This window comes from Camelina sativa, chromosome 8 (genome assembly GCF_030686135.1).
Source record: "Camelina sativa cultivar CO46 ecotype springtype chromosome 8, ASM3068613v1".
NCBI lineage: Eukaryota > Viridiplantae > Streptophyta > Magnoliopsida > Brassicales > Brassicaceae > Camelina > Camelina sativa.
Genome location: NC_141887.1, coordinates 8,172,612 through 8,183,441, shown reverse-complemented (window position 1 = coordinate 8,183,441; position 10,830 = coordinate 8,172,612). Strand labels below are relative to the sequence as shown.

The following is a 10,830-nucleotide window of genomic DNA, read 5'->3' as shown; positions in this document are numbered from 1 at the left end:
TATATGTATCTTTTTGTTATTTAAAATTTTTAAAGTCTAAACCAATAATATTCAATTATTTTCTTAAAATTTACATATCATAAGCTAATAACTGTTCAAAATGAATTAAAAACTTTAAAAGAAGATTTTTTTACTACATGTTAGATTAATTAGGAACATGAAGTGAAAAAAAATGAATAAACCATGACAAACGTGTTAATTGATGCATATAACACCATGATAATATAAATTATTAGTAAAGTCCCGTAGGCCATTAAAAATCATTCATATATTTTTGGAAGAAATACATTGAGCTTACAAATTATCTTTCTTGTTTAAATATTTGGATTTATTTGCAAACGTTTATCACATACTCTTTTTCTTCTTAAGAAATCTCCTGGCAAATGGCAGTCAGTGCGTTTCAGTTATTTTTGGGTGATCTTCTATTGTGGTTCATTTTGTCTCTTTTTCTCCTGGGAAAACTTATCTTTCACCGGCCAATTCATAGAAGCATGTTTCAAGACGCATGATGTAAAATATCATTCTTAATTAATTAAAGCAATAATGTCAGTCGAATAGTATGAAAAAGTCAAGATGTGCCGTCAGCCAATCATAATATATTGACTATTTTACTTGACGACCTTGCTTGGAAAGTGGAAGACTTGTGCCCACATTTATCCTAATCAAAATATGATTACTTTATAGTATTGACTATCTATTGTATCATATTTGACGACTTTGTATATGCAACATGACCGCTGCTAACAACTGCAAAAACATATATGATTAGTCTATTATTTTATTTTTTTCTGGAGGCGCCTAAAAGAAACGATTTACATGGAACGTTATCGATTGGCATCAATATGGCGGAAACGTTCTTTAATCTGGATTAACTCTTCTAGTCCTTCGAAGTCAAACTCATGTTCTGCTAAAAACCTACGTTTTTTTGTTTAAAAGGTTTCAACCACTAACTCAAGGCCACATTGATTTTACGTTATTATTACTTCATAATAATAATTTACAATTCCAATCACGTCCTTTTGATTTCATTATAGTTTTTGTTTGTTTTGTTTTTAGCTATTCGTCATTTACTAACAAAAACTTAGAAAATTCTGTTTTAATCATTAAAAACTACAATAGACCCAATAAACATATGATACATATATGGTCACGGGAAAATGAGTATTAGAAATGGCGTCCTCCTTTACATATATCACTAGTAAAAACCGTCTAAATAGTTACGAGTACCTGTTACTGAAATAATTGTAGCAAAATATAACTATATAATGTGACCAATTAGTGACAAATTATGAAATTATTTAATTTGTAGCTTTTGTGTGAGTAAACGTAGATTTATAGTTACGGGTAGTTACAAAAAAAATGTGTAGTAAATTTTTTACATAATTTGTGACACACCATATTGTAGCAGCATTGTCCACAACAGAAGTCGTCACAATATGTAGTAAATATTTTGATAATAATTAAAAAAAATAGAAATTAATCGTCTATTTTCCCTGATTAAATGCCATGATTAAAAGGTAATGTGTAGTCGATTTTCTCTTTTTTGGGCATAGGAACTTCTTTCTGAGCTAGAGTTTTTGTCTAGGTCGAGAAGAGAACATTTGAGTGGAAAAACACTTTCCCTTTAGCCGCAATTCACTGTTTAGTATCTTTTCACCCTGTTTTAGCTCAAATCGATAAGAACTTGAATGTTTTTAGTAGCTGTTCTTCCTTGCGATTTCAGTCTTTTTCCACTTGGTGTCTGCTAGTTGGCAATCATGTCGTATGCGATGGACAATGCTCTTATGGCTATGTCCCTTGAGGAAGAGGAAGAAGATCTGCCCTTTGTTATGCCGGACCAGCCGAAATTCATGTCCGTTCAAAGAAATGCCATAAGCCTTATAGGCAGAACTTTGAATCATTCTCGTCAGTCAATGAAGAATCTCATTCGAGATATGCCACGAAGATGGAAAAAACCGGGAAGGATGAGGGGTGTTGCTCTTTCTAATGAGTGATTCCAGTTCATCATTGAATCAGAACACGACCTACAAGAAGTCTTGGATAAAGGAACTCACACTTACAATGAATGGTCGATTGTGGTGGATAGATGGTACAAAAATCCGCCTGCTAACTATTTACAAACCATGCCTATTTGGGTTCAGATCTGGAATCTTCCGGTCAACTACTACATTGTTAAAGCTATTACAATTTTAGGGGAGTTACTAGGTGAACTTTTGGAGGTGGCCTTTGATCTTGATAGACTACAGTTATATGGCTACGTCTGAGTTAAAGTGTCGTTTGATGTTTCTCGTCCCCTTTGAAGATCCAAAGTCTTATCTCTTCCAAAGGGTGGTTCTATAGTGGTCAGATTCCATTATGAAAAGATCCAGAGGCGTTGCTTCGAATGTCAGCGTCCTACTCATGATGTTGACTACTGTCCAATTGTTATAAAGAAACGAGAGACGGAAGCCGATGTGAGAAGAGGTGGTAAGGTTATTTAGAAGCCTGTTAAGACGCCCTTCCTCAAAGAGTCTGATCCTTTGTATGGGATTCTTAAAGAGGATCAAGTTGGTATTGACCCTACCACCGGGAGAAATCAAATTACAAAGGAGGTCTTAGAGGGGATGAGACAATATCTGCGTGCAAATACCAAAGAAGACTTTCAAGTTAAAGTTGACAGAGTTCAAAAGTCGGTTAGAGAAGTTGAGAAGGATCCCATTGCTAGGAAAACGGTGCTTAGACTTGAACCTCCTTCTATTATCTATCAAGATGTCAATACGGATAAGGGTCTGGTTTTTAGCTTTGATTTGACTGATGTTACGGGATCCAAAGTGGCTGCAATTTCCAAGAAATATCTTCTACCATGACATGATCTCTCTTCTAATGACCACATGAAGTGGTCCACGTCGGAGTTGGGTCCGGAGCAGCCGGCAGGTAGTGGCTCAGAGAATCCTGGTCTTTTCCTAGCTTTGTCCCAACCTTTCCAGGAGGGTGCAACGGTTTATAGGATTGCTTCCTATGTAACCGGTTCTTCCGGCACTGCTCCAAAAAAGGTTAAAGATAGACATAGACCCCAAAAGAGCTCATGGAAACAAAGCCGAAACTACCAAACATTGATGGGAATCATCAACAGGTTCATTTTGGCTTAGAAAAGAGAATCATTGAGAAGAGAAAAGCAGTTGAGGAGGGCTCAAGCACTGCAAAATTCATCAAGCTTAACCCTAGAAAGGTGATCCCAAGTGAGGGATCGCCCACTCATCAATGAGCATTTTAAGCTGGAATTGTCAGGGCTTGGGACGGTCTCAAGATCTGACTTTTCCTCGTCTCAAGGAGTTGCGTAAAACCTTCTTCCATGAGATGCTGTTCTTGATGGAAACGATGCACAGTAGAGATATATTATTAGATTTGCAAGAAGTGTTAGGTTATGATCGTGTTTTTACAATCCAGCTTGTTGGTTGGTGTGGAGGCTTAGCTATCTTTTGGAAGAATAGTATTAAGGTGGACTTCCACTTTGCGGATAAAAACTTGATCGAAATGCAAGTCCAGTTTGGAGCTGATTATTTTTTTGTATCTTGCGTTTATGGTGATCCGGATTTCAAGAAAAGACAAGTGGTATGGGAACGGATCACTAGGTTTGGCAGGCTTAGAAAAGATGCTTGGATTATGCTTGGTGACTTCAATGACATTTGTCATAATGGTGAGAAGATAGGAGGGCCAAGAAGATGTGGCTCCGTTTTTAGACCTTTCAATGATATGCTGAGAAACTATGAAATAGAGGAACTGTCTAGTAATGGGAATAGTTTCACGTGGGCAGGGAGAAGGTATGACCTGTGGATTCAGAGTAGATTGGATAGAGCTTTTGGTAATCAAGCTTGGTTCAATTCCTATCCGGCCTCAAAGCAGCATTTCCTGGAAATGAGAGGATCTGACCATAGGCTTGTCCTTGTCAAGCTAATCGTCTCCCAAGATTCTTATTATGGTAATTTCAGATTCAACAGCAGGTTTCTGCACAAACCTCGAGTTGAAGAGACCATCTCTCAAGCTTGGGATTCTACCACTGCTACTTTGAACCTCCCATTAGCTGCAAGGATTCGTGGTTGTAGAAGGGCTTTAAGCTCTTGGAAGAGAGCCAAATCTATTAACTCGAAAGACAAGATCAGGAAGATTGAGATAGACCTGGATGTTCAACAATCTATGCTCTCTCCTACCTTTTATTGAGATGTTACCCTGAAAAAAGATTTGGCTAAGGCTTATAGAGAGGAAGAAATCTTTTGGAGACAAAAAAGCCGGAAAAAATGGATGAAGTGTGGTGATCGTAATACCAAATTATTCCAAGCTTCGGTGAAGAAGTCTAGATCAAAGAATAGAATTGAGAGATTGGTGGACACCAATGGAAATAATCAGTTCTCCGAAGGTTCTAAAGGGGAAGTTGCTTCTGCATATTTCCAAGATCTCTACAAGTCATCCAATCCGGCTCCTTTTGCAAATCTGTTTCATGACCTTCAACCAAGAGTTTCAAGTGAAATGAACAATAAGTTAATAAGTGTGGTTTCTTCTACTGAAATCAAAGAGGCGGTCTTTTCTATTGATCCTTCTAGTGCTCTGGGAGCCGATGGTATGTTTGCGATCTTCTTTCAACATTATTGGAGTATAGTAGGAGCCCAAGTCACTGCCGAGGTTCAGAATTTCTTTTCCAATAGATTTTTGCCTCAAGAATGGAACTACACTCACTTGTGCTTAATCCCAAAGATCCCTCATCCTTCTTCAATGCTGGATCTTAGGCCCATAAGCCTTTGTTCTGTCAAGTACAAGGTGATCTCCAAAGTGTTAGTCGAGAGATTGAAGCCTTTGTTGCCTCAGATTGTTTCTGATTATCAATCAGCTTTTGTCTCTGATCGTTTGATAACAAACAATATTCTGATTGCACATGAAGTGGTCCACTCGTTGAACACCAAAGAGCCATTTTCCTCTGAGTATATGGTAGTTAAATCTGATATGTCAAAGGCTTAGGATAGGGTTGAATGGTGTTATTTAAGATCCTTGCTTTCAGCCTTATGTTTTCATCAGACATGGATTTCCTGGATAACGAAGTGTGTTACAACTGTAACTTTTTCTGCTCTCATAAATGATAAGGCCTATGGAATGATCATTCCTGAGAGAGGGATAAGGCAAGGAGATCCTTTATCTCCCTTTTTGTTGGTGTTATGCACCGAGGGGCTCACGCACATGCTAAACTCAGCTCAAAGGTAAAAGAGAATCTCGGGTTTTCAATTCTCTGTAGATGGTCCGGTTATTCATCATCTGCTTTTTGCCGACGACGGTCTTTTCTCTGTAGAGCCAATGATGAAGAAGCTAATGTCCTACAAAACATCCTAGTGGCTTATGGATCTGCCTCAGGGCAAGTCATAAATGCCAATAAGTCTTCCATCACTTTCGGGAAGAGAGTTCATGAAGCAAGCAAATTGGAGATTCAAGATTGTTTGGAAATTGTGAACCAAGGAGGAGCAGGGACTTATTTAGGTTTACCAGAATGCATCAACGGTTACAAAATTCAGATGCTGAGCTACCTTAAAGATAGAGTGCAGAATAAGTTATCAAGATGGTATTTCAGAACTCTATCTCGGGGGGGGAAAGAGATAATGTTGAAGACGGTAGCAATGGCTATGCATGTGTTCGCAATGTCAGGTTTTAAACTCCCAAAGAAATCATGTGCTAATCTGGCCAGTTCTATGGCAGATTTTTGGTGGAGTTCAACTGAAAATGTCAGGAAAATTCATTGGAGAAGTTGGGAAAGGCTTTGCTTGCCAAAAAATCAAGGGGGTATGGGTTTCAAGGATATCGGTTTATTCAATCAAGCCCTCTTAGCTAAGCAAGCATGGAGAATTATCCAAGATCCGGATAGTCTTTTTTCAAGGCTTATAAAAAGTAGATACTTTCCTTTGGGGAAAGTTTTGGATGCAGGTATCGGCTCTAGACCCTCTTTTGGATGGAGGAGCATTTTACATGGGAGAGATTTGATCAGGAAAGGGATGGTAAAGCGAGTGGGAAATGGAGAATCAATTCGTGTTTGGTGCGACCTTTGGCTTGACGATGGTGACATGAGAGCTTCTTACATAAAGAACCCCATCATCGACATCAACCTAAAGATTAGTGATATCATTGATTTTGAGAGAAGAGATTGGGATATGGAGAAACTAAAAGATTTGTTTTTTTCCGGTTGATATCATCAAAATCAGAGAAACAAGACCCGTTGTGTCAATGGAGGACTTTTTGGTTTGGAAACATAACAAGTCTGGGGCTTATTCGGTGAAGTCTGGTTAATGGCTGGCTATTCAACTAGAAAAGGAAAACTTGATCAGAAAAGTAACTGCTCTACCATCGTTAAATATCTTAAAAGAGCAGGTTTGGAGATTGCAAACTGAACCAAAAATAAAAGTTTCCTTTGGAAATTATTGAGTGGTGCTTTGCCAGTGGGAGATCTTTTGGTTCGTAAAGGACTCAAAATTGATGGGTGCTGTCAAGTTTGTGGTTTGAATAGCGAGTCTATCTTCAATGTCTTGTTCTCTTGTCCTATGGCAAGACAGATATGGGCTCTATCTAACTACCCTTCGCCAAACTTTGGACTAGACGAGGAATCGGTTTTCTCACACTTTCACCACTTGCTAATCAATAGAGATAACTTGTTGTGGCCCAAGGAGATCAGGAAAATTTTTCCTTGGATTCTATGGAGAATATGGAAAAACAGGAATTGTTTGGTTTTTGAAGGGACTGCTGTTAAAATTCAGGAGGATGTTGAGGTGTGGTTTGCGGCTCAAGTGATCGATCAATCACAAGATAGAACCACATCCCATTCGATCCGTTCTCAGAGCAATGAAAGTAATTCGGTGGTTTTGGATCAGTGGTGTCCTCCTCCTCAACATTGGTTAAAGTGTAATATTGGAGTCTCATGGTCCAAACGGAGGAATTTAGTCGGTGCGTCATGGGTGGTGAGAGATGCCAATGGAGAGACGTTATTGCATAGTAGGAGAGCTTTCTCCAATATAAAATTCAAGCAAGAGGCGAGTTTAATTAGTACAGTGTGGGCTGTAGAGAGTATGATCAGTCACAAATTGGGGAAATTTACTTTTGCTGTGGAGGATTCTGCTTTGGTGGGAGCGGTTAATAGGCCTAAGGCGTGGCCATCTTTTAGATTCCATTCTTCTCGATTGCTGTCAGTTCTGAATGGGATAGCTGAATGGAATTTTGTTTTGGAAGCTGGGGCTTCAAATAGAAGAGCTTTTCTCATTGCTCGTATTGTCTCCGAAGATAGTCGAATTCAGTCCTATGTGGCCGCTGGGTTTCCTTTCTAGCTAACGGGATTATTCAACGATGAGAGAGTGGGATCTTCTTCTTGAAGGTTTTTTGTGTTTCTTTGTACTCCTTGATGGAGTCATTCTTTTGTAAAGGCCGCGGTGAATCCGTAAGTGTCTTAGATGGGTAGGGTGTTAGATGGTTTTGTGACTTTTTTAGTCCTTTTGGCCTTGTACAGGCAATGACTTTCCTTAAGTCTAATTGTAACCTTTAACCATCACTATAATATAAATACAGTTGACAAAAAAAAATGTCTTATAATATTGCTACCAATTACTGGTAACTGTTGTGACAATTTTAACGTGTAGCAATACATATCATAAAATGGTTGTCGTAATTTAGCTACAGAGTGATGGTTGTCTTGTTTCGTAGTGAATTAGTGGTGTTCCATGTTGTCGACAATGATGTGTAATATTATTGTGAGTATGACATAAATTTCAATGTAGCAATTATGGGGTGCTGTCACATCCATCAGTTGGGAAACAATCACCCTTCATTTGTGAGAATGGTTCTTTATAATATTTTATATAAACATTTTCTCTCTTCTATAAGAACACAAAACAACTTCTCTTACATATTCAGAGATCGTCTTCTCTTCCTTCTTTGGTTTTATATTTTTTCTTATTGAGTCCTTTCTTTATTTAGTAATAAACAATTTTTCCACTTATTCAAATGTCTTCCTCAAGTAATAATATTGAAGTTCAGCAAGCGTGGATGTATCAGCGTATGGATCCATATAAGGCGAAAGTTTATGTAGTATATGAAGTTGGGTTGGAGCAATTCTTGAATTTTGTGCAGCAACGATTTTATGAGGGAGGTAGAACTTGGTGTCCATGCCGGCAGTGTAAAAACGGAGAGCTTCTTCGCACAAATATTATCCACAGGCATTTATATAACAAAGGGTCTCAACCCAACTACTATGTTTGGACAGCTCATGGAGAAACGTTCGAGCCTCAATACCAATATCAAGAGCAACACGAAATTTTTGATAATACTGGGTTTCAAACACCCGAACCAGAATGGAATGCTAATGCATACATAGGTCAGTTTGCCTCTACAGAAGAAATCTTGATGCCACAAACAAGGTATTTATGATAAAAAATATATATTTAATTTAGAAGTATATAGTTAATAAAAAAGACAAAAAATAATAAATGCTATATATATATAGACAATAATTAACAACATTACTGAAATATTTTTTTTTTCCTTTTAGTATAAATACTGAATGGGGTGAACACTCTGATGAACCTATTGTACCTAATAATGCGTGGGAAGTCCCTAACTCTGAGGCTGCAAGTTTTTCAACCGTTTAAATACTGCTAGTGAACCTCTTTATAATAATTGTGTAGAAGGCTTGTCACAATTCTCGTTAGCTGTTGATGTGATGCACATTAAGACGGATCTATGTGGTATGTGTCTTTAAAATGTTGTGTAACTTGTTTCAATATTGACTTGTTTTGATATTTTTAACTTCTAGTAAATTGATGTGTGTTGTCTTACATTTTAATAATATGTTTAGGGTGGTTGTTGGTATGTGTCTTGCTATAATTGTCTTTTGTTACACAGCTAGGTAGAAAGCATTGCAGGTACAAACCAGTTTACTTTAGAAGAAAGTAAAATACAATCGTAGATACTGAATGAAGAAAACAATACTAATACAATGTCTTTAACTATACTTTTTTTTTTGGTATTCAGGTTTGGGCTTGATAACCCTCCATGGAGAGCAATCATTGCTTCAATCCGGAGGCACTTTGATGGACCATGGTATAACATCTCCTCTGTTCCCAATGAGGCGCTCATGCAATGGTGGGGTGATTTCATCGTAAGTCATGTGTACATACTTTAGTAGTCAAACATCTCCATGTATATAGCATAATTTGTAACTACTTATACATTTTGTCTCGTTTTACAGCAAAGTTTTTACTCGGATGATGCAGTTGGCAGGGTATCATGTTTTTGGTTGCCGCCTCAGAGACATGATCTCGAAGGCCAAAGTTTCTGGTAATAAGCCAGAATGGATAAGTGGGGATATCTGGGAGATGATGCAGGAGTATTGGGGCACAGACGCATCTAGGAAGAAGAGCAAGATAGCTTCAGAAAAACGCTTCTCTTCTCGTGATGGTTTTGGTCCACACGCTCACACCTCTTGATCACGTTCATACGACCAGCTCCGAGAGTTAATTGTAACTTTTCTGATGAACCTGGGTTTATTATGTTTGACTAGATATTTGTAAACGAAGTTGTAAAGTTATTTAACTATGTCTGTTTCCGTTTTAGCGACAAAAAAAAGGAATCTTGCCTTCAATGCGTCGAATTCTCAGAGAGACTCACCTCAAAGCTGATGGCTTTTATGTGGATGATAGGGCGAGGTCGATTGAAGAAAAGATTTAAAGAGAGATTGATGCAGTCTCTCAACCCTCGGATGGCGCCTCACAAGGAGGTTCCTCTGCCACAGGGTTGACTCGGCTCCAGGAGGATGAACTTTTCTATAAGGTAACATGATCTCCTATGATATCTATTTGGATCAGTTTCGAACTTACTCTAAGATTTGGATTTATATTTTTTTTACATATTCTATTGTTCATCTATCATGAACAGGTATGATTTACTACTTTTGTTGTCTACACTGTTTGATAACCTATACATATTCGCTTGTTTGCTCAAGTTACAAGTGGGTGTTTATGAGACACATATTGATGTTATGTGATCAGATATTAACAACACTTTTTTCATTAGGTTGTACCATCTCAGAATGGGAGGATCTTCGATCTCGGGGGCAGAAACTACATCCGGTGAGCGTGGAGAAAGCTCAGCTGGTGCAGTGGAAAGGATCTCTCTTGAACGTCAACTCACATCTCTTCAAGAGCAGCTGGCTAATGTTGTGGAATTTATGAAGCAATATATGCCTGAAGGTGGCTCACACTCTTTCCCATCGGCTCAACCAACTAATGGTACGGGTGCATCAGTGACCAGCCCAACTCAAGCCAACAACAGGGACAACCGAGATGCCAATCCTGAAGATGCTGACATCCATCTCAGTCATCCCACTAATGTGCCTGATGAGACTCATGAGCCAGAAGACGATGACGGTGATGCATTTCAAGGTAGCATCGTCTGATGAACACTCAATATCAGCTTTCTTTAACCCCTGCTCTTTTGTTTTAATACTTTGAGCAGAGTCTTTTGGTTTATATCTCTACTCTGTACTGTGGTCTAAAACTCTGCTTTCCATTTCGGTTTAAAACTTTGATCTGTAGTCTTTTGCTGAAAGCTCTGCTCTGTAGTCTTTTGTCTGCTGGTAAAACGCTGTATCACTTCCTGTTTGTACCTTTGTATCTTATTTTTACTTTTGTTTTCCATTTGGCGCAACATATTAAACCTTGCATCAGAAGTCAACGACTTCCATAACAAACTAACATTTCAAATAAGATACGCATAACGGAACAAACAGATAGCTACGAGACGATTACGTTGCAACTTTGTTACAATTATTTTTAC

General features: G+C 38.2%; 2 protein-coding genes and 1 pseudogene across 5 annotated transcripts; all 3 read left to right on the top strand.

The window, feature by feature from the left end:
- The first annotated feature begins 1,757 nt into the window (after positions 1 to 1,757).
- On the top strand, positions 1,758 to 3,244 carry LOC147939800 (uncharacterized; annotated as a pseudogene).
- Positions 3,245 to 6,299: 3,055 nt separating this feature from the next.
- Positions 6,300 to 7,328, top strand: LOC147939799 (uncharacterized). Its single transcript, XM_087461033.1, has 2 exons — positions 6,300 to 6,342; positions 6,451 to 7,328. The coding sequence occupies exons 1-2, from the start codon at positions 6,300 to 6,302 to the stop codon at positions 7,326 to 7,328; spliced, it is 921 nt and encodes a 306-aa protein (XP_087317159.1).
- Positions 7,329 to 7,884: 556 nt separating this feature from the next.
- LOC104706767 (uncharacterized) lies at positions 7,885 to 10,686 on the top strand. Of its 4 annotated transcripts, none has more exons than XM_087460956.1 (6): positions 7,887 to 8,414; positions 8,546 to 8,741; positions 9,028 to 9,154; positions 9,270 to 9,515; positions 9,610 to 9,825; positions 10,069 to 10,686. In XM_087460956.1, the coding sequence occupies exons 2-4, from the start codon at positions 8,737 to 8,739 to the stop codon at positions 9,480 to 9,482; spliced, it is 345 nt and encodes a 114-aa protein (XP_087317082.1). In that variant the 5' UTR covers positions 7,887 to 8,414; positions 8,546 to 8,736; the 3' UTR covers positions 9,483 to 9,515; positions 9,610 to 9,825; positions 10,069 to 10,686. The 4 variants fall into 4 exon arrangements, with proteins under 4 accessions (XP_019084479.2, XP_087317080.1, XP_087317082.1 ...); XM_087460955.1 differs by having other exon boundaries at positions 8,088 to 8,414; positions 9,245 to 9,515; XM_019228934.2 differs by lacking the exon at positions 8,546 to 8,741 and having other exon boundaries at positions 7,885 to 8,414.
- The last annotated feature ends 144 nt before the right edge of the window (positions 10,687 to 10,830 follow it).

Coding starts and splice junctions, on each gene's coding strand:
- LOC147939799 (XM_087461033.1), top strand. CDS start 6,300: ATGGCTGGCTATTCAACTAGAAAAGGAAAACTTGATCAGAAAA. Junction 6,343..6,450: donor AGGAAAACTTGATCAGAAAA/GTAACTGCTCTA, acceptor GTGCTTTGCCAG/TGGGAGATCTTTTGGTTCGT.
- LOC104706767 (XM_019228934.2), top strand. CDS start 8,002: ATGTCTTCCTCAAGTAATAATATTGAAGTTCAGCAAGCGTGGATGTAT. Junction 8,415..9,027: donor ATCTTGATGCCACAAACAAG/GTATTTATGATA, acceptor TTTGGTATTCAG/GTTTGGGCTTGATAACCCTC. Junction 9,155..9,269: donor AATGGTGGGGTGATTTCATC/GTAAGTCATGTG, acceptor CGGATGATGCAG/TTGGCAGGGTATCATGTTTT.